Source organism: Meleagris gallopavo, chromosome Z, assembly GCF_905368555.1.
Source record: "Meleagris gallopavo chromosome Z, MGAL_WU_HG_1.1, whole genome shotgun sequence".
NCBI lineage: Eukaryota > Metazoa > Chordata > Aves > Galliformes > Phasianidae > Meleagris > Meleagris gallopavo.
The window spans coordinates 71187322-71210329 of NC_139435.1; the positions used below are offsets into that span (position 1 = coordinate 71187322).

Below are 23008 nucleotides of genomic sequence, written 5' to 3' on the forward strand. Positions count from 1 at the left end.
CAGAGGGATAGCACTTGGTAAAATGCTGCCTAATGGGCTGCCACGTTTGACTTGACTGAACAAAGTGGTTGTTTCTAGAACATCTGCCTATGCCAGTGGGTGACTGAGGGTAGTTCTGAAGAAGACTCTCAACACTGTGGTGTGTGAGCAGAGAAAATACAAGTGTGTTTCTTTTCAGTTCCAGCTTGTTGTGCCTGCTGGGATGGGCGTCGCGTGCAGCGAGATCAGCCGTGGGCCTGACGTGGCATAGATGGAGGTAGAGTATGAAGCTAAGGTTGCTCTTTGTTCCCTGACTTGAGCCAGCAGAGTGAGCTGTAGATGAGCTGTCCTGCTTTTCAAGAGAGAGAGAATCCTTGCGACTCTATTGGTGTCACTGAAAAGCTGCCCTCAAAGCTTTCTTTCCTGGCTACGGGCATCTAGATGGCCATGAAAGTCATAGTAGCAACAGAACCAGATCTGGCGTAACAAACATGCAGGAGCATTGTCCCCATCCTGCCTGGATTTTGTCACCCAAAGACACAGTGCTGTTCCCATTTTCACCAAGTTAAAGGAAGGTGGCACTGCTAGTGAGCCAAGGACTGGGTCGGTGGACCAGCTCCTGTGTCCAGTCCATGGCTGAGGTCTCCAGGCAATGGGTTACAGGAAGTGAGCAGACTCTTATGCTCCTCTTTGGCTTGCTTTGTGCTTGCAGTGGCACTGTTTGCACCTTGTGAACTGCAGCCGTAGCTTTGGTTTCCCTCTGAACGGTCTCCTGGCATCTTAAACAATCGACCTTCCTGGACAAAGAGCGCAGGAAAGGATGGGGCAAAATGGGCAAGGCCACCTGTCTGGGTCAGTGCCATTGCTGATCAGTCTGGGTAGGGAGAGATGCATCTTGGCATTGCCTGGCGAGCGCCTGCTGCACACCAGGAAGAGAAACAACTGTTCCTAGACTTGCCGTTCCTTCCTATGTGCCCATGATAAGGACCGAGTGCATTTCCTGCAGCTTTCTCTGCAGATGTGCTCCTCAGCCTGAAATCCTCCTCGTTTGTCCTCAGCTCCTCACCGTGGCCTGTGCTCTCTGTTGCAGACTGAGACCAAGGGGAAGCCCGTGCTGGTCCATGACGAGTCATCTGTGAATACTCCAGCTATTGCTGCTGCCCATGCCATTAAAAGATATGTCGCCCAGGCACCGGATGAACTCTCCTTTGAGGTAAGCAGTTCAAGGCGTTCCTTGATGCCATGTACAGAAGAGCATCAGGTGTGAAGGCATCAGCAATATTCTCTGACACCTTCAGAATGATTGGTGAGATGAAGCCCAGAAGATTTGGTTCCAGATTAGACTTGCAGTGGGTTGGATGCAGGGAGGAGTTCAGCCATCTCTGAAATATGGCTTTATTTGGCATTTGAATCTTCTGATCAAACAGATACTGCCCAGTATTGTAGCCTGGTCCCTGAGCAACAGCAGACCAGTGTATGGAGTGTGTAGATCTGTTCAGGAAGCCCTGCAAACTTATGTCTGCGGTTTAATTGGAACTCTTCCATACCCTGCTGCTTTAGAGAACCATTTTGTACTGAACAGCTGTATTCTGTGTGTTGTGTAAGGTAGTGACTCTCCTACCTCCACGTTCAGTTGTACAACGGTAAATGCTTTGAGAGCTGCACTGGTGCAATTGCTCTCCAGCTTGACAGCATTTGGCAGTGCAGGAGAATGCAGTCATTTGAGCTGTGCTTCCTCTCAGCCGTGCTGAAGCTGGGATTGACGTTGCAATCTCTTGCAGGTGGGTGACATCGTGTGCATTATTGATATGCCAGCAAAGGAGCTGACCCCCTGGTGGAGAGGCAAGCACGGCTTCCAGGTAGGCACGAGCTTCAGATTTGAGCATGCAACTTCAGTAAAGGCAGGAATCTCAGCTTAGAGCTGCTCTGCCTGCACAGGATGGCTTCTGCACGTCAAAGGTTTCCCTGTGTCAGTGCCAGAGGACCTTGCCTTTGGCTGCAAATGTTGAAAAATTATTATTACCTTTATGCAGGCCATTGTCTGCTGGGTAGTCTTACAGAGCAAGACTATCAGGCAAGCACGTTCCAAGGAAAATGTTGTGTTGCTTTTGGTTTAACAGTTCAGACCTGGGAAATGCTGCATGCAATAGTTGGCCTCTCTTTCTGTTCTTGTTACAGGTTGGATTTTTCCCTGGCGAGTGTGTGGAACTGATTACTAACAAAGTTCCTGAGGCTCTCGTCAACTCAGTGCCAAAGCCAGGTACGGATGTTACATTTGATGGTGCAGGGAAGCAAAGGGGAGTCTTTTTTGGGGTGTGTTCTGTGTGTAATACCTCCCTTATCCATCCCACGTTATCCTCTGTGTTGATGATCCTTCGTGCATACCACGGGGTGTATGGCAGCTGTTTTGTAGGCAGTGAGAATGAGGGAGGGCAAAGGCAGTTCTCCTGCAAGTCAGGATGAGGCTGAGAACAGCCAGCGTCCCTGGTGGACAGATAGAGGTTTGGCTGTGCTAGTGATCCACTTGATCAGAACGTGGCTTTTCAAGACGATCCTTAATCCCCAAGTAGAGCAAGCTAAGCAAGAGGAGTGCATTAAGCTCCATTGGAACGCGCAGACAGGTGGCCCAATCCTCCCGTGTTTATGACTGGACTTGGGGAAATCCTAGAAACCTCGTAGAATGTCTTGGGATGGAAGGGAATTTAAGAATCATCAAGCTCCAACCCCCCTTCCTCAGGGTGGGCTGCCAGCATCCACATTTAATGTGAGACTAGACCAGGCTGCCCAGGGCCGCGTCCAACCTGGCCTTTGGCTCCTCCAGGGATGGGGGATGGGGAAAACCCGTTTTTGTATGTACTTGTTGGTAATGTTCTTCCCGTTTTGACGTGTCGGATGTGTTGTGCTCGGCCTCGTCCAACTGAGCCAAACCTGGAATGACCTGGTTTCTCCATTTTGTTGTGCAGCGCCAAAGAAACGCGGCAAGCTCATCACCTTCCTTCGTTCCTTGGTGAAGGCCCGCCCAAAGAAGCCGAAGGAGCGGGAGGTGGAGAAGGAAGGGGTGTTTGGCTGTGACCTGGGAGAGCATCTTCTCCGCTCTGGTCGCGATGGTAAGGAACAGCCCATTGCTGAGATCTTCCTCTGCTGGGAGTCTAAAGATGAAAGGGAGATCATATCTAGCAGGGGGCAGGTTGATACCAGTGGAGAAACGAGTGGTGGGAGTTGATGGCTGAAGGATAAAGTGAGGCGAATGCTCCTAAGAGACAAGCACATTTGTATTGGCTTCACCCAAGCCTGGCTGGGCTTAGTGGATGGGACGTGACGGGAGCACAGGCTGAAGCAGGACTTGACTCAGGAGCTCCACTAAGCGCTGGCACGTGTTCTTTAGTCCCCCAGGTCCTCCAGAGCTGCGCCGAGTTCCTTGAGCAGCATGGCGTGGTGCAGGGGATATACCGCCTGTCCGGCGTCGCGTCCAACGTCCAGCGCCTCCGGTAAGAGTGCTGCGACTGACACAGCTGGACTGCAGGTGGGCTGGCTTTTACTTGCTTTCCTCTTTCTCACCCATTTTGTGTCCTCCTCTCCAGCCATGAATTTGAGACTGAGCAGATTCCTGAGCTGACCGTCCGTGACATTCACAGCGTGAGCTCCCTCTGCAAGATGTACTTCAGGGAGCTCCCGAACCCTCTGCTCACCCACCAGCTGTACGACAAGTTCTCGGTAAGCACAAGGCAACGTCTTCCCTTGACCTCTTCCCTGGGCCTCTTGGGAGATGGCTGCAGCAGTGCCCCAGCTCTGAGGCCCTTTTTCTGTTAGCCCCATCAGGTTGACTCGCATGTCTTTGCCACGTCCTGCATCGTACTGATGCCACTTTTGGTGGTCCCAGGAGGTGGTTATTTCCACATTCACACTGCTTGCGAGAATTCCCACGTGGTTTTTTTTTTTTGCTATTCCCCATCTATTTATAGAACAGGAATGGGATGAATAGCAAAGTGTACTTGGAGATGAATGCCCACTGCGAGGAGCTGAGCTGCCCACCCAGGCTGTAAAGCGGCCCAGTGCTTGGACTCCTTGGCCTCGGTGGCACCAGCTGCGTGCCGCTATGTTCCCCAGATGTCTCTTGGGAGGCATAAAATGTGCCTTGGTGCTGCCCAACAGCACACTGTCCCCATATTTCCCCACCCTGTGGCAGGTTTCTAGCCTGATTTGTCTAACTCCCTTTCTGTACTCTTCCAGGGTGCTGTTTGTGCCGCTACAGATGAGGAGCGGCTGGTGAGAATGCAGGACGTCATCCAGCAGCTGCCCGCTCCTCACTACAGGTCAGTGCTGCCCTCAGCCTGCTGAGCTCAGCCCTGCTGCACTTCAGAGGGCACTGGTGCCATTCCAGGCTTTGTGTCACGCTGCAACACGATGCCTGTGTGTGCTGAAGCGGTTGAAGGCTACACGGGGTGAATTTATTGGCTCAGTTCCTGGGCACGGGGGCACGCTTGGTGCAGCTGATGGCTGCGGCTGTGCTGTGCTGGGCCTTGGTGCTGCAGCGTGGCACTTAGTCAAGTTGGATCTACTTGGTCTTCAGTGACAGTAGCAATAACAACAACCAGCATGAATTGAGGTTTGCTTTGTGAATGGCAGCACGGCGTGCTCCTTGGTGCTGAACATTGCCTCTCTTGTTTTCCAGGACACTGGAGTACCTGATGAGACACTTGGCTCATCTAGCTGGGAGCTCCTCCATTACCAACATGCATGCTAAGAACTTAGCCATTGTGTGGGCTCCAAACCTCTTAAGGTAAACTTCTGGTTCTGTTTCAACACAACGCTTCCATCTGTTCTTCAGTTAAGAAAAGCAGTCCTCCCTTTCTCTCTGTTAAATGTGCTCTTCTCCTGTAAAATCTGTAGTAAGTGGCTGACAGCAGAGCAGGAGCCTGGACTGTTCTCCAAGCCCACGGGCACAATTTCTAGATGACCATTCCTGCTCTCTTGCTTAGATGGGACTGGTGTGTCCTTGATCAGCCAGGAGAATCTCTTCAGTGGCATCACTGCTTGCCCACTGCGGAAGTCTCCAGAGCCCACTTTGACAGCTTAGGGCTGCAGGAATTCAGTCTTAGGAAAATGATCTTGGAGAAATGACTTCTAAAAGCTGCCTTTTCTACAGATCACAGCGGAATGAGTCTGCCTGCCCCAGCGGAAGAGCTGCCTGCATGGAACTGCAGACAGAGTCGGCTGTGGTGGAATTTATCATCAACCACACTGACATCCTCTTCTGCTCCAAATCCAGCTCAGACATGGCAGATGGAGCAGGTGAGTGTCTTCCTGCATGAGCTTTATCTTGATCTGACACCCTGACCAAATGCAGGTCTTCTCCAACATTTTTGAAATATGCTTTTACTATTGAGGGGACAGCAGACTTCTGGGCTTAGATTAGAATATGGCATCCAGTTGCTGGATACTGAGAATGCGCAAACCCAACCTTGACAAGAAGAAAACCATCACTGTCATTATGTTTTGCACGCAGGAGAAGCTTGATGAAAGTGTGGCAGCGAAGCTCTCTCAGTTCCCTGCCCCCATTTTCTAGGGATTTTGTTTGCCTGTTTTGATACAGTCAGCTGCTCTTCATTATGACTGCGTCCTTTGCCATAAACACACCTCTGACCGCATGGTTATTTTGAGCTCCTCTTCTTCCAGTGGCTCGGATAAGCAAGTCTGAGAAAAATTCAGCACCTCCCCCAGCACTGTGATGGCTGTGCTGCTGCTTTCTGATCCTCGCTCTTACCTGTGCTTTTCCCTTACAGGGCATGGTTCTCTCTCAGGGCCCAAGTCTGTCTCTTCTGCTGCCACAAAGCTGCTCAGCCTGGAGGAGGCACAGGCACAGAGGCGAGGCCACAGCAGCTCTGCCATTGTGCCAGAGAGCGGGGACATAGAAGTGGAAGAAGGCCCTGCAGCTGTACAGGGCAAATTCCACACAGTCATCAGCTTTCCATCTGAAAGGTAAAGAGGACTTCCTTTTCCAGCACCTGTCATCATTGTTTGGGTGGGTTTTTATGTTTTTTTTTTTCACCATTATTTCTAGTGGCCAAACTTGCTGAAACTAAGTTACGCTAATGGTGAGGTTTTCCAGATTTCAGGGCCAGGTGCCTGACTTCAGGCTGAGCTATAGGAATGGAGCTATCCTCAACTGTTGGACACAGAGAGAGTTCCTAAGTTGTGTTTCTGCAGGAACCAGGCAGTGCTAGGAACAAACAACTGCTGCCAAGAGCTCAGTGCAGCTCTTCCCTCACCCTGTACCACGCACGACTCACAGCATTCGCTCTTTTCTCTCTCCAGACAAAATGCAGCCAGCACGAGGAAGGAATCACCAGCTGGCTGTTGGTGTTGCTGCTTCAGGCGCAGAAAACCATCCTCTGGGACCAAACGCCACCTGCAGCACAATGCCAGGGAGCCCTCAGAAACAGAAGTCGCAGTCCTGGCAGGTAAGGGTGCAAATCCAGCTTTCAAAACCCTGCTTTTCAGGAACACAGAATTCAAGCTTGCAGTGCGCTTGTATCTCCTTCTAGCGTTCAAGCCCCTGCCTAACAGCTTCAGTTCACCCCTGACCAAGAACCACTGTCATAATTCAGCTTGTGAAAGTTTGACACTAATCCTTGTGTATCCTTTCTAGGTGAATCGAGCCCTTGCCAACCCACAAGATCCAGGGCAAGTAGCATTGATGCACTGTGTGCTTCCATCAGTGGAGAGCTCCTAGGAAGCACGAATCACTGCAGTTCCAACGGCAGTCTTCTATGTAACATCAGTGATGGACAGAAGGAGCTCATCCATGTTCATGTTCTGATTTCTCCCGGCTCAGCTGAGGATGCTGACCTGAGCCTGCCAGACACCACAGTCACCAGCCTGGCTTGTAACCCAGTGCCTCTGCAAGGCAGCCCATCCCAAACAGAGGCTGAGAGCAGCCAGGAGCAGGTCAGCATCAGTGAGGAGGAGCAGAGCCTCTTGGAGGGGGACTTACCATCAGCCCTCCAGTCCCAGGCACCGGACAGCAGCACTGAGAGCTCTGAGTCGCTCTCTCCATGACAAGAGAGGATGAGTCCCATCTTTATTCTGGACCTCTCACGCCCTCCTGTCTTTTACATAATAATAAAAACACACTTATGCTCAATCATCGCCTTGACTGCCTGTGGAGTCTTCATTCACACAGATTGGGATGAATGCAACAAACAACAAGGCACCTCAGCTTGCAACGCTGAGGCTGTGGGGTGCATGAAGCAGAGCTCCAGGTTTCTTCCCATTTTGTCTGGCTTTGGGATGTCTGCAGCGAGTGCTCCGCTACCATTTGGTCTGGGAGCAAATAATCTCTAGCATCCTGGATGCTGCTCATGATAATCCCAAGCTTCCTGGCTGTGGCTTTGTGATGCTTTCCGGGCCTTCTGATGCATTTTGATGCTTTAACACCTCTCTCCTCCCACCGTGTCCATTCCTGGTTCCCAACCTACGAGCTGGCCATGCAAATCATCTCCAGACCTGTCATCTTCAGAACGCAGCAGGAGGAGCTCAACCTGACCAACATCTGCCCCTCCCCGGCTTCTCACTGCTCAGTGGCTTGTACATATATATGTATTGTATGTATATGTATGGAGGTCTCAGGGTGGAAAAGGTGTCCAAAAGAACTCACCTGAGACAGTCTCCTCTCCTCTAGGCTGAACAAACTTAGAGATTTTGCTCTCTATTCTCTTCACTATCTTTCGCACACTGTTAACTCAGATTCAATTTGCCATCAAACAGAAGCCCCAGATCCATTTCAGCAGGATGAAATCATGTGATTTAAAAAAAAAAGTTTGGTGGTTTCTTTTTTTTTCATTTGTATTTGCAAATCTCACAAGTCTTTGCAAATCTCACAAGACTCACAACTCAGTCCTGGCTGGCTAGTCCTGAGTCTGTGCTCATCTGGAGTGATTTGGTTAACAAAACAGATACTTCAGACAGTAACAGAAGCTCAAAATTCAAGTACATACCATTAAGCTCTGCTGATAATTCTGCTGAGGCAAAGGTTACTAGCAAATGTGCTGTGCAGCACTTTGCACGTTAAGCACAGGCCTCAAATACACTGCTTGCATGGCCAGTGAAACACCACCAACTACAAGGCCAGTGATTCTTTGAGCAGGTCACAAAAGGGGTTTGTCATTCTGATGGGCTGCCTTGATGTTGAAGCCAAGAATAAAGCTGGATCTACGTATCTCAGTCATATATACAAATGTCTGTTGCAAAAGTGTGATTTCAATCCAGGGTGGGAATGGGCTCTACAGATTGGAACTGTGTTTGAAGTATTGAACCTGCTGTGTGCCCACTGAGTTGGCTGAGTACCTCTCCAATGCTGTTTTCCAAGCCACAGTCCAAACCAGGGCAGCTTGCAGCACTGGAAAATGAGTTACAAATTTGAAGCATTTGAGGCCATTTGAAGCATCTCTTCAAGCACTTCTTCATCTGCCCAGAACAGAAGGCCAGAATCAGTGTTAATTCTTTTTCAGGCAGCATGGGATTTCTACCTGCCTCGGTATGCAGCAAAGACACTTGGCTTTGGTTTTATATTTAATGCATCCAGAAATGGCCTCCTCTCACTGAACCAGTCAAAATTATTCTAAGTACTTCATGTTAATAAGGATTTTCTAATCTTTCAAAGTCTCTGCTTAACAAAGTTATATATAAAAAATCCAAAACAAAACAAAACAAACTAACTAAACAAAATGTTTTCAAAATATATTTGTAAAATAGACTTTTTTTTCTACATTTTTTTTCTTTAATATTTACTATCTTTCCTATGGTTTAAAATCTATCCCTTAAGCCTTCCTTATGATTTTGTAGCATGCAGGTTATGCATTTGAAACAAAGCACATTTTCACTTGCATCATCCCAAAGGCTAATGTCAACCTGTTTGCAGCCACGATCTTGCATGGAGATGATCTCTACTCATAAGGGTCACTGGAAATCACAGCAGGAGCTGTGGGAGGTGTTTGTGTGTCCCCACTGCCTTCCATTACTCTTTTAAAGTAACGAAGAGCTAAGAAGGATAAGAGTGAGCATCAGTGCAACAAATAAAACTGAAAAAGTCCAAAGACCTCCAGAAGCTCTGTTGGCCCCTTGCATCAGAGCTAAAAAGAGTCTGGAAGACAGTAAACTGTTACCTATGCACGAGAAAGAGAAATAAAACAGCCCAGAAGAGTAGACTCTTTTGGCTATTCAGATTTATATTCTTTCTCTGCATTCCTTCTTGTCTCTTAATGCTAAAACTTTCAATAAATAAGCACTAATCTTAACTTAGACAAAACTCTACTGGCCATCGACAGGCCATGACCACGTATCAGCAATTCAGAGGATAATCTCACTTGTGTTGAGTTGGCCTTCAGGAGTAAGGAAATCATCCAACGCACACGGCACTGCTGCATTAAACAGAAACGTGTCCCCTGTTAAGGACTCTGACAACACAATAGACTTGGGAGCAAAGAGAAAGTACAGCCCACCGAATCCATAATTTGGATAATCCCCTTGCAAATAGTTGACAATCAACGTTGTCCACTCACAACACACTTCTGTGTTGATGCTTTTTTCTGGACTGCTGGAAAGGTGAGGTACTTGATTTGGAATTCTTGTCTGGTTAAAATAACAATGAAAAATACAATGGATTTCATTGCCTTTGCAAAGCCAGAAGGAGCTGCTTTGGCAAGATGAAACTATTTTCTAAAGATAATGCTGAGAAACGTACTCATCCTTCATATAATTTCTGCTTTATGTGAAGTTATTTAGGAGCCTTTTAACTCTGAATGCCTAAAGAGAAATCAAGAGGAATCCAAAAGTTTTCAAGTGAAGAAAACTGGAATAGATTGCTTTTATTTCTTGCTTTTATTTCAATTTCATATGCAAAGATGTCTTCTGGGACAATAAATAGGGATAATAAATGGAATAATTTGTATCAGTAATTAAACGTACTTGCTTACTGCTTACAAAGAAATACATAACTTATAAAGTACATTCGCTAGATGAAAAACAAGGCATCAACCCATATGCATTACTAGAAGCAAATATATTGCACTTGTAAGCCATTTTACCTGTCACACAGTGATTTTCCAATAAGAAAACAAAGAAAGAAGTATAAAAAGCTCCTTGTGCTGTTGGTATGTGATTTGCCAAAGCAATTACAATTGAAGATGAGTATGGTGAAAGCTCACTGCTGATGTCCTGATGACATGGAAGCAAGATGGGAGAAGATGGACAGAATCAAAGACTGCGGCCCTGCATGGGAACAGAAAAGCTAACTTCCAGTGCAGGACACAAGAAAAAAGGACAGAATTTGGAGATTTCTGCTTTCCATTTGGTGTTCAAATTAGAAAATAAGTGTTCAAATGCTGGCACAAAGCAGGACCAAAGTGTATGGTCATGCTTGCCGAAGCAGCAGCTCACTGCCAGGGACCCTGACAAAGAAGTTTTGGGAGGAGGCTTCGGATGTGATGCCCCCAATCACAGAGTGCCTGCAGCAGAGTCTTTGTAAATGTCAGGCAAGCTGAAGAGGGCACATGTTTTGTGGAGGCTGCAGAGAAGGAGTTCAGACTATGCTTCAGGCATAGGATGGGGTGGATGAAATAAGAATACTGTCTTCTCAGTGTGCTACTTTTTGCTTTTCCCAAACTGAAAAGAAATCCGCAGCACACCCTCCTCTCTGGGAACACCTTCATCTACCACAGTTTTGAGGAAGCTAGGGGTACAGCCATGAGCAGAAACAGGACATGCTTCATTCTCAAGGAAATCACAGAATCATGGAATCATTAATGTTGGAAAAGACCAAGTGCAACCATCAGCCCATCACAAGCACGTTTACTAACCACAACCCTCAGTGCCATACCCACATGTCCCTTGAGCACCTCCAGGCACAATGACTCCACCACCTCCCTGGCAGCCCACTCCAGCACCTCACTACTCTTTCTTAGAATTTTTCTCCTAATATCTAATCTGACTGTGTGGGTTCAAAATGCCCCAGGCAGAGGAAGAACTTAATTTGGATTCCTCTTACATTTAGTAGAAGAGGGCAAAGGAAAGGCAGTCTACAGACACTATCTCCTCCAGCAATTTGTAGATCTAGCACATCTGTCCCATGCTTTATTTATGAGTGAATGAAATAGAACATTTGGACTTGTGTCAGCTAGAGGAGCTGACTGCTGAACTGAATGGAAGATTTCAGTTTTTCATTTTAGCCACAGAGATAAGCAATCATGTCTTAATTTCAGTCTGAGTCAGAACACGCTGGTCTTCTTTTCAGAGTTACAATTAAACAATTTGGGCCCTGATGACTTCAACTGTTGAAAATAGTGCAGCCTAGTCAACTCCATGGATGGTGACAGCAGTAGAAATGTGAAATTACTACCTTCCCTTTTCTATTTAACGATTTAGACTCTAAGGTTAGTGTTGCTAGCTAGATTTGTCATGTTTCTAATTTTATTAGAAATGTAGCAGCAGAGCTCCACAGATAGCAACCAAAAGATGTGAATCTTCTATCTTGTATGTGGGCTGAATTCTTAACTGTACACTTTTTAATAAAGAAGATTATTTTGTATGCAAGGATTTTCTACAATAGAGATTAGTGATGTATAATACTTTCCACGTATCATCTTTCCTCCGTTATCACACGAATTGCTCCCCTAAACAGGGAGGTTTGATAAAGGCAAACTAAGAGTTATACCTGAAAGCTACAGTAACTGATAAGAACACATGAGCTGAACTGAAATGTGATTTCTCTTCTAGAGGTTTTATTTCAAATACAAGTATTCTGCTATTCAGATAGAAATTCCTTAATAAGTCTCTATGTAGAAGCAATTAGCAATGGCTCCATTTTACTGCTGCTATCAAATCACATAAATACAAAAACTGAGAAGGTAATGTCTTAGATTTTTTTTCCTTTAAAAAGACAAACAGTTGAACTAAATACAAATAACTGCAAGTGAAGGAGATATAATATTTAAGCCAGCATTTAGTGAAGAAATGCTTAAGGAATTTAAATTTAATTATTTTAAAGTTATTATCTATACTCCCAACTGGACTATTGAAATTCATACAATAAGATTTGCGGTACTTTCAAGAGGTATATTTTCTTTATCCTCCTACGTATTTATCACTTTATTATGATTTCAATAAAATCAGCTGAATGCACAATTTAAAGTTATACTGATTATTTTGAAGCCTTTGTGGAGTGACAACATCAGTGGGCATTGGGCAACTGCTGTGGTCTACCTGTACTTGTGGAAGGCTTTTGATATGTTCCCACACTGCATCCTTATCTCTAAAGTGGAGAGAGATGGATTTGAAAGCTGAATCATTCTGTGGATAAATAACTGGTTTGATGGTCATAGTCAGAGGGTTGTTATCAACGGTTCTGAGTCATGAGTGGTGTCCCCTAAAGGTCCATCTTGGGACTGGTGCTCTTCAACATCTTCATCAATGACACAGACAGTGGAAACAACACACAGAGGGTGGTGACGCACTGGAACAGGTTGCCCAAGGAGGCTGTGGATGCCCCAGCTCTGGAGCGTTCAAGGCCAGGCTGGATGTGGCTCTGAGCAGCCTGGTCTGGTGGTTGGTGACCCTATACACAGCAGGGGGCTGGAACTACATGATCACTGTGGTCCTTTTCAACCCATTCCATGGGTTCTGTGATTTCATGATACAAGTACCCTCAGCAAATTTGCTGATGATACCAAGCTAGGTGGTATAGTTGGCAGAATAGAAGGGAGGGATGCGATCCAGAGGGACCAGGCCACACTTGAAAAGTAGGTACATGAGAATCTAATTAGGTTTAACATGGCCAAGTGCAAGGTGTTGCACTTGGTTGGAGGCAATCCCAAAGATGAGTACAGACTAGGAGAAGAACTCATTGAGAGCAGCCATGCCAGGAAGGACTTGAGAATCCTGATGGACCAAAAGCTGGGCAAGAGCCAGCAGTGAGCTCTTGCAGACCAGAAGGGCAACTATATTCTGGGTGGCCAACAGGGCGAGGGAGGTGATTGTCCTGTACTCTGCCATTCTGGATTGAGGCCCAATCTGGAATACTGTGTCCAGGGCTGAGGCACCCAGTACAGGGGCAATGCAGAGCTGTTGTAGCAGATTCAGAGGAGTGACACAGGTCAAAGGGCTGGAGCATCTCTCCAATGAAGAAAGGCTGAGGAAGTTGGGCTTGCTTAGCTTGCCAGAAGAGAAGAGTCTGGGGAGACCCTGTTGCAGTCTTCCAGTACTTAAAGGGAGCTTACAGGCCAAACACAGATTGACTCCTTATACAGACTGATAGTGATAGGACAAGGAGGAATGGCTTAAAACTAAAAAGGGAGAGATTAGGTTAGATGTTTGGAAGGATTTTTTAATTTAGATAGCCAGGCTGGATAGGATCCTGGGCAACTTGAGACAACAGTTGGCAACCCTATGGCAGAGGAGCTGGAACTCGATGGTCTTTAAGGTCTCTTCTCACCTGAGCCATTCTATGATTTTGTGATGATGGTAGGGTAATACGAAGACAACATAAGACTTTCCAAATCAGACAGTAAAATGAGTATACGAGGGCTGCTCCAGAACTAATGCCTCCTATTTTATTATTTTGGCCCATGATATCAAAGGTGGACGTCGGGTTATAGCAGCAAAGGTTGAACCTTTAAACCAATATTGTTACATTTTGCTGCCATGTGACAGATGGCAGTCTGAGAAATGATGCCTGGCATCTAAGTGCATATGATGCAAAGGCGTGTCACTGAATTCCTTCATGCAGGAAGAAAAGACTTTCACTGATGCTTGCTGAATGTTTATAGAGACCAAACATTGCATGCCAGCACAGTTGAGGTGGTGGGTGGTGCACTCCAGCAGTGACAACAGTAACATGAAAAGCAACCCACATTCTGGATGGCCACACAGATATTTACAAGCATGGAATGCAGGCTCTTTTCCATTGGTAAGGAAAATGGATGGCTAATGGTGGTGACTATCTTGAAAAATATATAAGATTTTGCTCTACCAAATAGTGTTACTGTGTTCTTTAATCTGTTGCAGTTTGCATGGAAAGAAATAGGGGGCATTACTTTGAGCAGCCTACTTAAGTCCTTTCCCTTCACTCTATCAAAATAGCTGCTAGTCACCTTGCCTAGTTAGATTTATATTTATAGATATATTTATAGATTTATATTTAGATATTACGTCTTTCATTTTGAGTGCAACTGTAAATTTCAAGTAGATAAAGTGCCAGCAACCTGTCTGAAGATAAGAATTTCCATATTTGTTCTATTATAAAGATTACATGTACATATTAACGACTGTATTCCACTGTAAATGCAATAACTTGTGAGACCAGCAGCACAGCAATGATGAAAATTTCTGTATTAATGTTCCATCATTTATGCTTTAATAAGAAGGATTTCCTTATACAGTTCTTCTTAACTAAAATTCATAGAATTCATACAACTTGTACAATTTACAGAATTGATAAAATTCTGATCATATCAAGAGGGCTTAAGTTGGTTTGTACTTACAGTAATTCCCTGCATTTTATACAGGAATTGTGTTCACACCAGCTTCTCTTTTAGAGATGCTATGCAATACAAGTAAAGAATTTCCTCTGTCTGTATTTGAGGCACATGCAGGACAGGTAGCACCTCTCTTGTAGCTTGCTTCAAGATGAAAAGAAATAATTTACAACTATGCTCTCTGTAATTAAAAGCCTGGAATAGTTTTGTCTTACCACCTTATCTATAAGAACTCAAAATCACGGACTATCTGAAGTTCTTATTTCCTAGAATTAATTCACTTTCACCATTCAGCTTTACTCTTAAAGTGATTCTCATTAGAACCCCAAACCACTGCTTTTACTGTTTTCCACCTGACCCTGCCCATTTCCATGGGAGCAAAAGCCTATGTGCTATAGCCACTCCTACTGGTGACCCTGAAATGAGAAAACTGCTGAATTATTTACCATAGATCGGATGTGTAAGCAGGATGGAGCCATAATTTGGCCACGACACTCGTTAAAGATAATGATCCTCACCTAAGCACCATTCTTGTCTAAGCTCAGTACTTGTTGTAGGCTCAGTACTTGTTGTACTCGTGAGCCAGACCAGCAGAGATGTAATGAGATGAACACAACAATGGAAGTTGTCTCCAATACAGTGGAATTGAATGCACTTTAAAAAGCATACAGCATACAGCAAAATCGTGTTATGCTGGAGAGGGAAATGTCTAACAGTAGGGAAATGAAAATATAACAGAATATAAGATGAGAAAAACCCTGATGGGAGAAATCTTATTTTGTATTGCTTTACAACCCATTAAGACTGAACATATATTGATTATACAGATATACTGAACGTACAGATTTTGCCCAATCAAAATGAGTATTACCAAATTCCAAATGTTGAATGACAATTCATAATGATGAATAATTTCTAAAAAACCAGATTCTTTACATACTCACCATAAATTCCCAAAATGCAAGACAGTATATAAAAATAAAATGATGCATCATTATGTTGTTCTAATTTTTTATAGCCATCAACCGCCTGGAAGATATCTCTGCAATTCATGATCCATGACAACTCATTTAAACCACACTGATAAATGTTCAAGAAAAAATAACCACTTTTTCACTAAAACAGAGCAGTGAGGAGCTCTGCTCTGTCAAGATGAAGAATAGCAAGAAGGAGAACAAGAAATATTTGACTTTTTTTTTTTTTTTTTTTAATTCCTAGATGTAGTCTAGGTTTTCCAAAGTTTTATAAAATTTCTGGTCTGAATAAGGTACAGAATTACGAGTTTATCTTAGAAGGGTCCTTCAGAATTCATCTACTCATATCTTATGAACTACAGTAAAATACAGTTGCAGAAGTGACAAGAACACAACACAAAATTTAAAATTACTATCCTGAAAATCCATGTGCTCAGTAGTGAATACAGGAGATGCCTTTTTAAAAGGTGCATCTTGCAATCTATATGTTCTGGTGCATTTTTTTTTTAATTATTTTTATTTTTTTTCAGATACACAAAAGCATTTGGCCTGACATTCAGAATTGACTGGGATTCAGCAACAAACGTTTTCCCATTGGATTCCCTTGTGAGCACACCTTCTCCTAGTCATGATTGATCAGGTCGGGTCCACCTCCCAGAAAAGAAGGCAGGTAGAAGAAAGAGGGAGGAAAGAGAAAAGAAAAAGATGGAAAAATATTTTAAAATACCAATCTGCTAGTGAGAAATGCAATGTGCGTTTCCCTTTTGTGACTGGCCTTGAACTCCAGTCTTCTACTTAGAAGTGCACTATGATTACCAATCACAAATCACTCTTTAGCATGGGATTTTGCCTACTTGTTTTGCTGAATCTGTAACTTTTGGAGAAAATAACACATGAGTCATTGGAGAAGAAGGAGCATGACCGCAGCTAATGACTCACTGCAGGTGATGGAAGGATTCTGATGAAAAAGGATTATAAACAAAGAAATAAACATTGTACTAAAAGTGAATTTGCTCATTTTTATCATGATACTGTGCTACTCAAGAAGACTTTGACAGCCACCCGAGGGCACTAAGCACACAAATTATAAGCAAAAATGCTCCAGCAGGATCTGAAATAGGATGAATTTTCCAAGTGTATCTGAAAGCCTCTTCCTTATACTTAGTATACTTCAAATGCCACAAGGTCTTTGAATTTTTAAAAAGAAAATTTCAATATGACACCTGGAATAAGGTAACATATGGAAAAAGCCAAGTTGTGTGAAGGGATAAAAATGAAAATGGGTTTGAATAAATACCTTCTTCTGTGCCCCTCCAGGCTTGTTCTGCATGCGGTCTTTCTGGTGGCTTTCAAGAATTCAACAACTTTCAAAAAGCAACTTTTTTTTTTTTTTTTTTTTTTAAAACACTTGCTCCTTGGAGATCACCAGAGCAACACAGCTCTGGTGTTTTCTGCTTATTACAAGTTTTCTACCCACATAACTCAGATGTCTTGCTCTGCAATGCCCTTCACTCTTGTCCTTGGAGGCACAATCTTTACTCACTCTCTTATATTTGCAGTACCTACACAGTACCCAAAAGTAAAATAAAAATGGACAGACAGAATAACTATACTAGCTTTTACATAGATACACACAGTGCCCTAGCTCAATCACTGTAATTTATCCCATGAAAATACACAGAACAACTCTGCAGGCTCATTACAGACTTAAGTCCAAATAATTCATAGCATTGCCTCCTCATTTTGTATTCTTCTTGACTGCTTTGATTGGTAATTTCTTCAGCATTTGTAAGATACATGGAAGGTAAGCAGTTCTTGTAACCCTCAATAGGTCGTTGATTATAGTGATGCAAGACAGCAAATAATCCTATCCCTCTGGATCCTCTTCCTGAATTGATTGAACCATGAATAACTAAACAGATAGATCCATACTATATCTATAGATGCAAGCAATAGAAAATACGAGATATTCTTTGCCTCTGGTGGCTCCTTTGGATAAGTCTTCCAAGTAACTGAAACCTTGAAAAAAGATTCTGGCTTGAGGAAGCAATCAGAAAAGAGATTTCATGTCAATCAAATGCCAGTACAACGTTAGGGAATCAAGACTTGAGACTTCACAACATTTCCATCTATTTCTGTTCATCTGTATGTGTAAAGAGCCTGAGCAGCTGACCCTCGTTATTTAATCATCACAATTCACCACCTTTCACCTAATCTGAACATTTTGTGATCTGGCTTTGGAATTACCTTATGCACTTGTGCTTTTCATTCTCTGCAAGGCTAACCAGAATGAAAAGTAAATGAATAATTTCATGAAAAATTATCCTAAAGGATCTGCCATTACTTCAGAAATAAAATTACAATGATTTTGATCTGTAAAAAGAACAGATAGCATCTCCATGCTGCTCTTTTGCCTGTGGTACTCAAGACAGCAGTATCTGCTGGTGGTACTGGAATGTAGAGTTAATATACACACAGTAATTGTAAGTGTCCAGCATTTTGGAAAAATGCTGACTTGCTATAGAAAAAAAATGGACTCAAAATCACCAGCTAGAATGTGATGTTATGTGGCCACAAGTTTCCAATAAGGGCAGATACAGAGAACCCTTTTTTTTTTTAATCTGACATGATATTTTACTCAAGCCTTGAATGCTGCTGTGACAAAAGAATGCTCTTTGAAAATTTTATTGGTAATCAGAAAAAAGGAAATGTTTCTCATAAAAATATTCTGCTATAAAAGCATCTTTTTTTTGATCATGCAACTTCTTAAGTAGTAGCCATTTTTCAAAAGCCACATCTAATCAGTAACTCATCACATTACTGATGCTATGAATTCAGTGTTACAGTATGCTGTTAATTAATCCTGGAGCAACAGAATTCACATATGTAAGCTTATGCACTAAGAAATGCAAAGAAAGGCATGACTGCGCTCAGAGATATTATTATGTGAAAGCTCAAGGAATATTAAATTATAACACTGTAATTAAAACTAATGAAAATTCTGGTGGATATACTCCCTGCTCAAACTATAAACAGTGACATATGGCACAAATTACAGAGACATAAATGATAGCAGCATAGTGCTTTCATTTCAACTGACAAAAAAACAGAAGATTAGGAATGTATGCAGTGATGGGAGGACTGAAACAGGTATGAAACTAATTCAGTGAAGGGATAGACTCATACACTTAAAAGTAGTTATCCTTACAGCAGGAAAAAGAATTCTGCTAAACGTGACTTCGAACAACACTCAATGTTAAGAAAGACTGAAATAGCTTGCAAGTTTATTTTTATGAGGGAAACTCAGGCTCATAGGAAAATACACAACTTAACTTGTCACCTTTCAAGCCACTTGAGAAAGTGAAGACCACACAATCCAGATCCACTGCACACAAGGGAAGACTAATGTAGGTTTCTCCTGGTAGCCAAATCTGAAACAGCTTATGGCTTACATATGCATCAATAACTACTATTCACAGTATGCTAATCTCTGAGCATTAAAAAATAATTTACAGCAGAAGTAATGTGTTTCTATGAAAAAATGCTAAAGGTTGTTTTCATGTACTCTGCTACTACTTTTCTTCTGAAAAACAAGAAAAAAAAAAGGAAGGTGAAAGTTTGAATGTTTGTACAACACTACTGATCTAACTGATCTCATGGGTGTAACTCCCATTTTCCTCAGGTTTCCACAGATTACAAGATTGTTCTCCTTTAGATAGATGGGAAAATGTATTGATAAAGGAGCTTAATAGAAACACTGCTTTTCCTTTTGTTCGTGATAGGAAGCAACTGTTTATTTGGTGACTTCTCTGTCAATGTTAAAATGTTTGTACGAGTTACGATTGCACTTAGATTTTACCTGGCAGCACAGTGAATTGAAACACACGACATCAGTCCTTCATTTAGCTCATGCCTCTTTTCCACCTGCCCTCCATGATTTGTCAAACCATGGCTCACTGTGCTATCTACCTTCCTCATTATTTAAAACTTCTCCTGCCTTAGGTAATGGATTTAAACATCATTAGATAGTTCAGGCCTAGGGGGAAAAAAAGCAAAACAACCAACCAAAACGAAACATCCACAAGCAGAAGAAATCATTGCAAACAATACAGCACAAACATGGTTTCTTCACGATACTGCAATATTTCCTAGCTGTTCATATGCAACTTCGAGTAGAAATGAAGATTTCTGCAAAATTCACACAAGAATACAAGGAAAGAAATCTGATTAGAGAAATGTACCTTGGAAGAATTTAGTAAATGCTGAAAAATAAATAATAAATTAACTGTGAAATGCAGAATTATTTCTGGGATTTTTCAGTATTGGTGTTTGGCACAGGAAGGATTCTAGATCCCATTAACATGTTCAGCTTCAGGGATTCTTTGCAAAACAAAGCCAGTGAGTGCAATTACGCTCCTGAAATTTATACAATGCATTTTTTTCACTTTTGATACGTGTATTTATATTCAGGTCTGTGTTTTGATTATAAAGATTTTAATATATTTTTTAAAATGCCTGCCTGCTGGAAATTTTTCAGAGGATATATATGAATTTTACGTGTGAAATGGAATTAACTAAAAAACATCTACTGGTATGCATAGCAAGAAAGTAGCAGCCTGTTGTGGTGCACTGGGGCAGAAGCTCAGAGCACACAGATGGTCACCAATTCGTGAGATGAGGGAGAGGACTGGGGACAAAACAGAATGCATGGGCTGAGATAGCACCTATTTACTGAGATGGAAAGGGAAATCGAAATAAATAAGCAATAGAAACTATATAAATGTATACATACTACACAAGTATGTGGATACCAACATCTGATAAGTCATTGCATTTTTGAAGAGAACCAATGACAGAATTGCCAGAATACTTCTGGTCAGGAAAGAGCAGCAGGTAACTTTATGCAATAGATGTCAGGAGCCAGAGCCAAGCAGAGCTCACCTGCACTTCCCAATCACTTTATGGTGAAATACAGACATGCCACACTCTGAACACGGTTTCATGAGGTGCTTGCAAACTTCTGTTTCACATACAGGAACTACACTGCAGGCTTTAAGTTTTCTCCAAATAGGAAAAGATCACTCCCTTTGACAGCTCTGCCTAGGGAATCTTTCCATTAAAACAGACAACATAGTAAAAATTTAAAATTTGGACTTCAAATGTTCTGAAAGCATTTTGAAATATGTTACTTGAATGCAGCTAGTTTCAATTAATATTTATAATTAAAAATATTTATAAAAATATAATTATATTTAAAATATTTTATACCTTACCATCCTCTTCCTCAGCTGCAGAGTTTGGTCCCCTTTTCCTAATTACTATGTAAGCTCTTCCAGACAAGTCTATAAGAAACGTGTGCATTTTCAAGAGACAACTGAGTAACTGTTCTTAGCTAATGTGAGTCAACCTTCTTTAAATCTATGACTCCTTACAGTCCTACTTACTCTTTCTTCTTCCAGTGCTGGATTTGCAGGTTTAAAGTAAAAAGGTTGCCCTGAGCTACAGCTGTAACTATCTAACATGAAGACAACAGCTTGAAACCTAAAGCAGACTCTATAGCAGAAAGCATCTTCATGATGAAAGACAGTCGTTAACCTCTCTGTTCAAAGGGTGATTTAAAACAGCAGGGCATGAGGCTTCAAACTCTGGGCACCACTTACAGCAGAGCAGAGTGAATATTACATGTTCAGGCACATAGAGCAGTGTGTGAATTTGAAGTTGTGACTGTTATAAAATCAAACTATATTTTTAGAATGATTCGTGGTGGTTCAACTGTAATTTCATTACTGTTGCACATTTAACTGAAGTGTGCAATGTTTCAAGGGGAGAAAACAAACAAACAAACAAAAAAAACCCCACAAAATTCTGGATTTATTTATCACTTCCAGTCTAGCCCATTGCTTTCATGAAAAAAAAGAAAATTCCTCTTCAATCAATTAAACTTAAAGCAGATAATAACTTCATAAATTTTTCATCTGATTTATTTTACATAATGCTTCATCTATGTTTAAAATATAGAATTTGTCAATTCATATGAATGTCTACTACAAGCAGGAATCCATCACACAAAATGAAATATTAATACTCTTCATATTCCTTTCTCAAGAGCTATTTTTTATGAAAACACATAAAGGCAGTCTCAGAATGCACTTCCAAATAAAGGTTTCTCTTTTTGGGAAGAGACACAAACAATGGTAACAGTCTATGCCTAAAGCTCATAGGTGAGGAGGACCAGTTTTCTTCCACCTTATCAGTGTCAGGGTAGCATGTTGGAAAAGCAACACAAATGATGCACACACAGAACATCTGGCATTTTTGGCTTTATTTCCTCTGGATGTGAAAAAGCAGCAGGCTTTCACTCCCAGCGTATTCATAGCTTTGAGGAATTCAAATCATGCATACTATTACACTGCATGTTGTCAGTTGTGCTATCTTAATGATCAAAATGTAATTTTCCTTGCCTAATGAAAAGTAGAAATATCAGCTCAGTCAGATTACATTCTTGGTTATCTGATTGTGGTCAGTGGTAGTAGTTTCAAATGCTTGTTAAGAAAGAGTGACTTGAAATATTGTACAGCTGTCTAGGTTTCACCTTGTCAGGGATCTGTGGTCCTAATTTATACACAGACTGACCTCTCACAGAGTTTATACCCGTGATACATGTGGTACATTCATCCATCTGGTCACTGACACTACAAAAGAATCCTCATTCCCTACAGAAAATGTCTGATGTATTTCTATGACTGCTTGTCCTTCTGCTTACAATACGAATTAAGTAGTAAGAAATTTGGATACCGTTTTAAGTCTAGAGCCAGCTGCAAATTTGAAGCATTATCTAAAACAAAACAAAACAAAACAAAACAAACAAACAAAAGAAACAAACCAAAAAAACATTTCACACGTTCTCACCTGTCTTAGTTTCAGCTGGGTCAAAATTGTTTTCTTCAGGGTGTCTGGTATGATGCTATGTTTTGGTTCTAGGAGAAAACCAATGTCGATAACACACTGATGTTTATAGTTATTGCTAAGCAGTGTTGTACAGAGCCAAGGCCATTCCAGTTTCTTAGATCTTACCAGTGAAGGGCTGCGGTGACACAAACAGCTGAATTAGGGCAGCTGACTTAAACTGGTTACAGGGATGTTCCATACCATATGACATTAAGCAAAAGGAGTTTTGAAGGGCTTGGAGTGCAATCTTCCACTGCTCAGGATGTGAGCTGAGCATTGGTTGGGGGGTAGTGAGCAATTGCTTGTGCATCACTAGTTATATGCATCATATAGATGTATTTGTCATAACTGTTATCCATTTCCTTTTCACTGCCTTAGTAAATGACTTCTATTTTGCTTTTTTTAAATTCTCTCCCCTGTCCCTCTGGAAAAGGGAGAGAGAGTGAATGACTGTGTGGTGCACAGCCACCTGCTGGGTCGTACCACAGGATCACCATAAGCAGTATATAGTCTCAAATATATTTCAAAATTTCAACATTTGACATTTCGATTTATTTAAAAAAGTGATTATTTATCCAA

General features: G+C 42.3%; 2 protein-coding genes across 8 annotated transcripts in view; one reads left to right on the forward strand and one right to left on the reverse strand.

Annotated features, from left to right (window-relative positions):
* Positions 1-23008, reverse strand: part of PRR16 (proline rich 16) — a 398943-nt gene that overhangs the window by 12439 nt on the left and 363496 nt on the right. The gene's annotated exons all lie outside the window — the stretch shown is intronic.
* Positions 282-7571, forward strand: LOC109365015 (rho GTPase-activating protein 32-like). The gene is made up of 10 exons (XM_085213481.1): positions 282-2239; positions 2943-3086; positions 3365-3467; positions 3561-3693; positions 4210-4292; positions 4652-4759; positions 5126-5271; positions 5763-5958; positions 6295-6440; positions 6629-7571. Exons 1-10 carry the CDS (start codon positions 2074-2076, stop codon positions 7036-7038), a joined length of 1635 nt encoding a protein of 544 aa, XP_085069607.1. The 5' UTR covers positions 282-2073; the 3' UTR covers positions 7039-7571.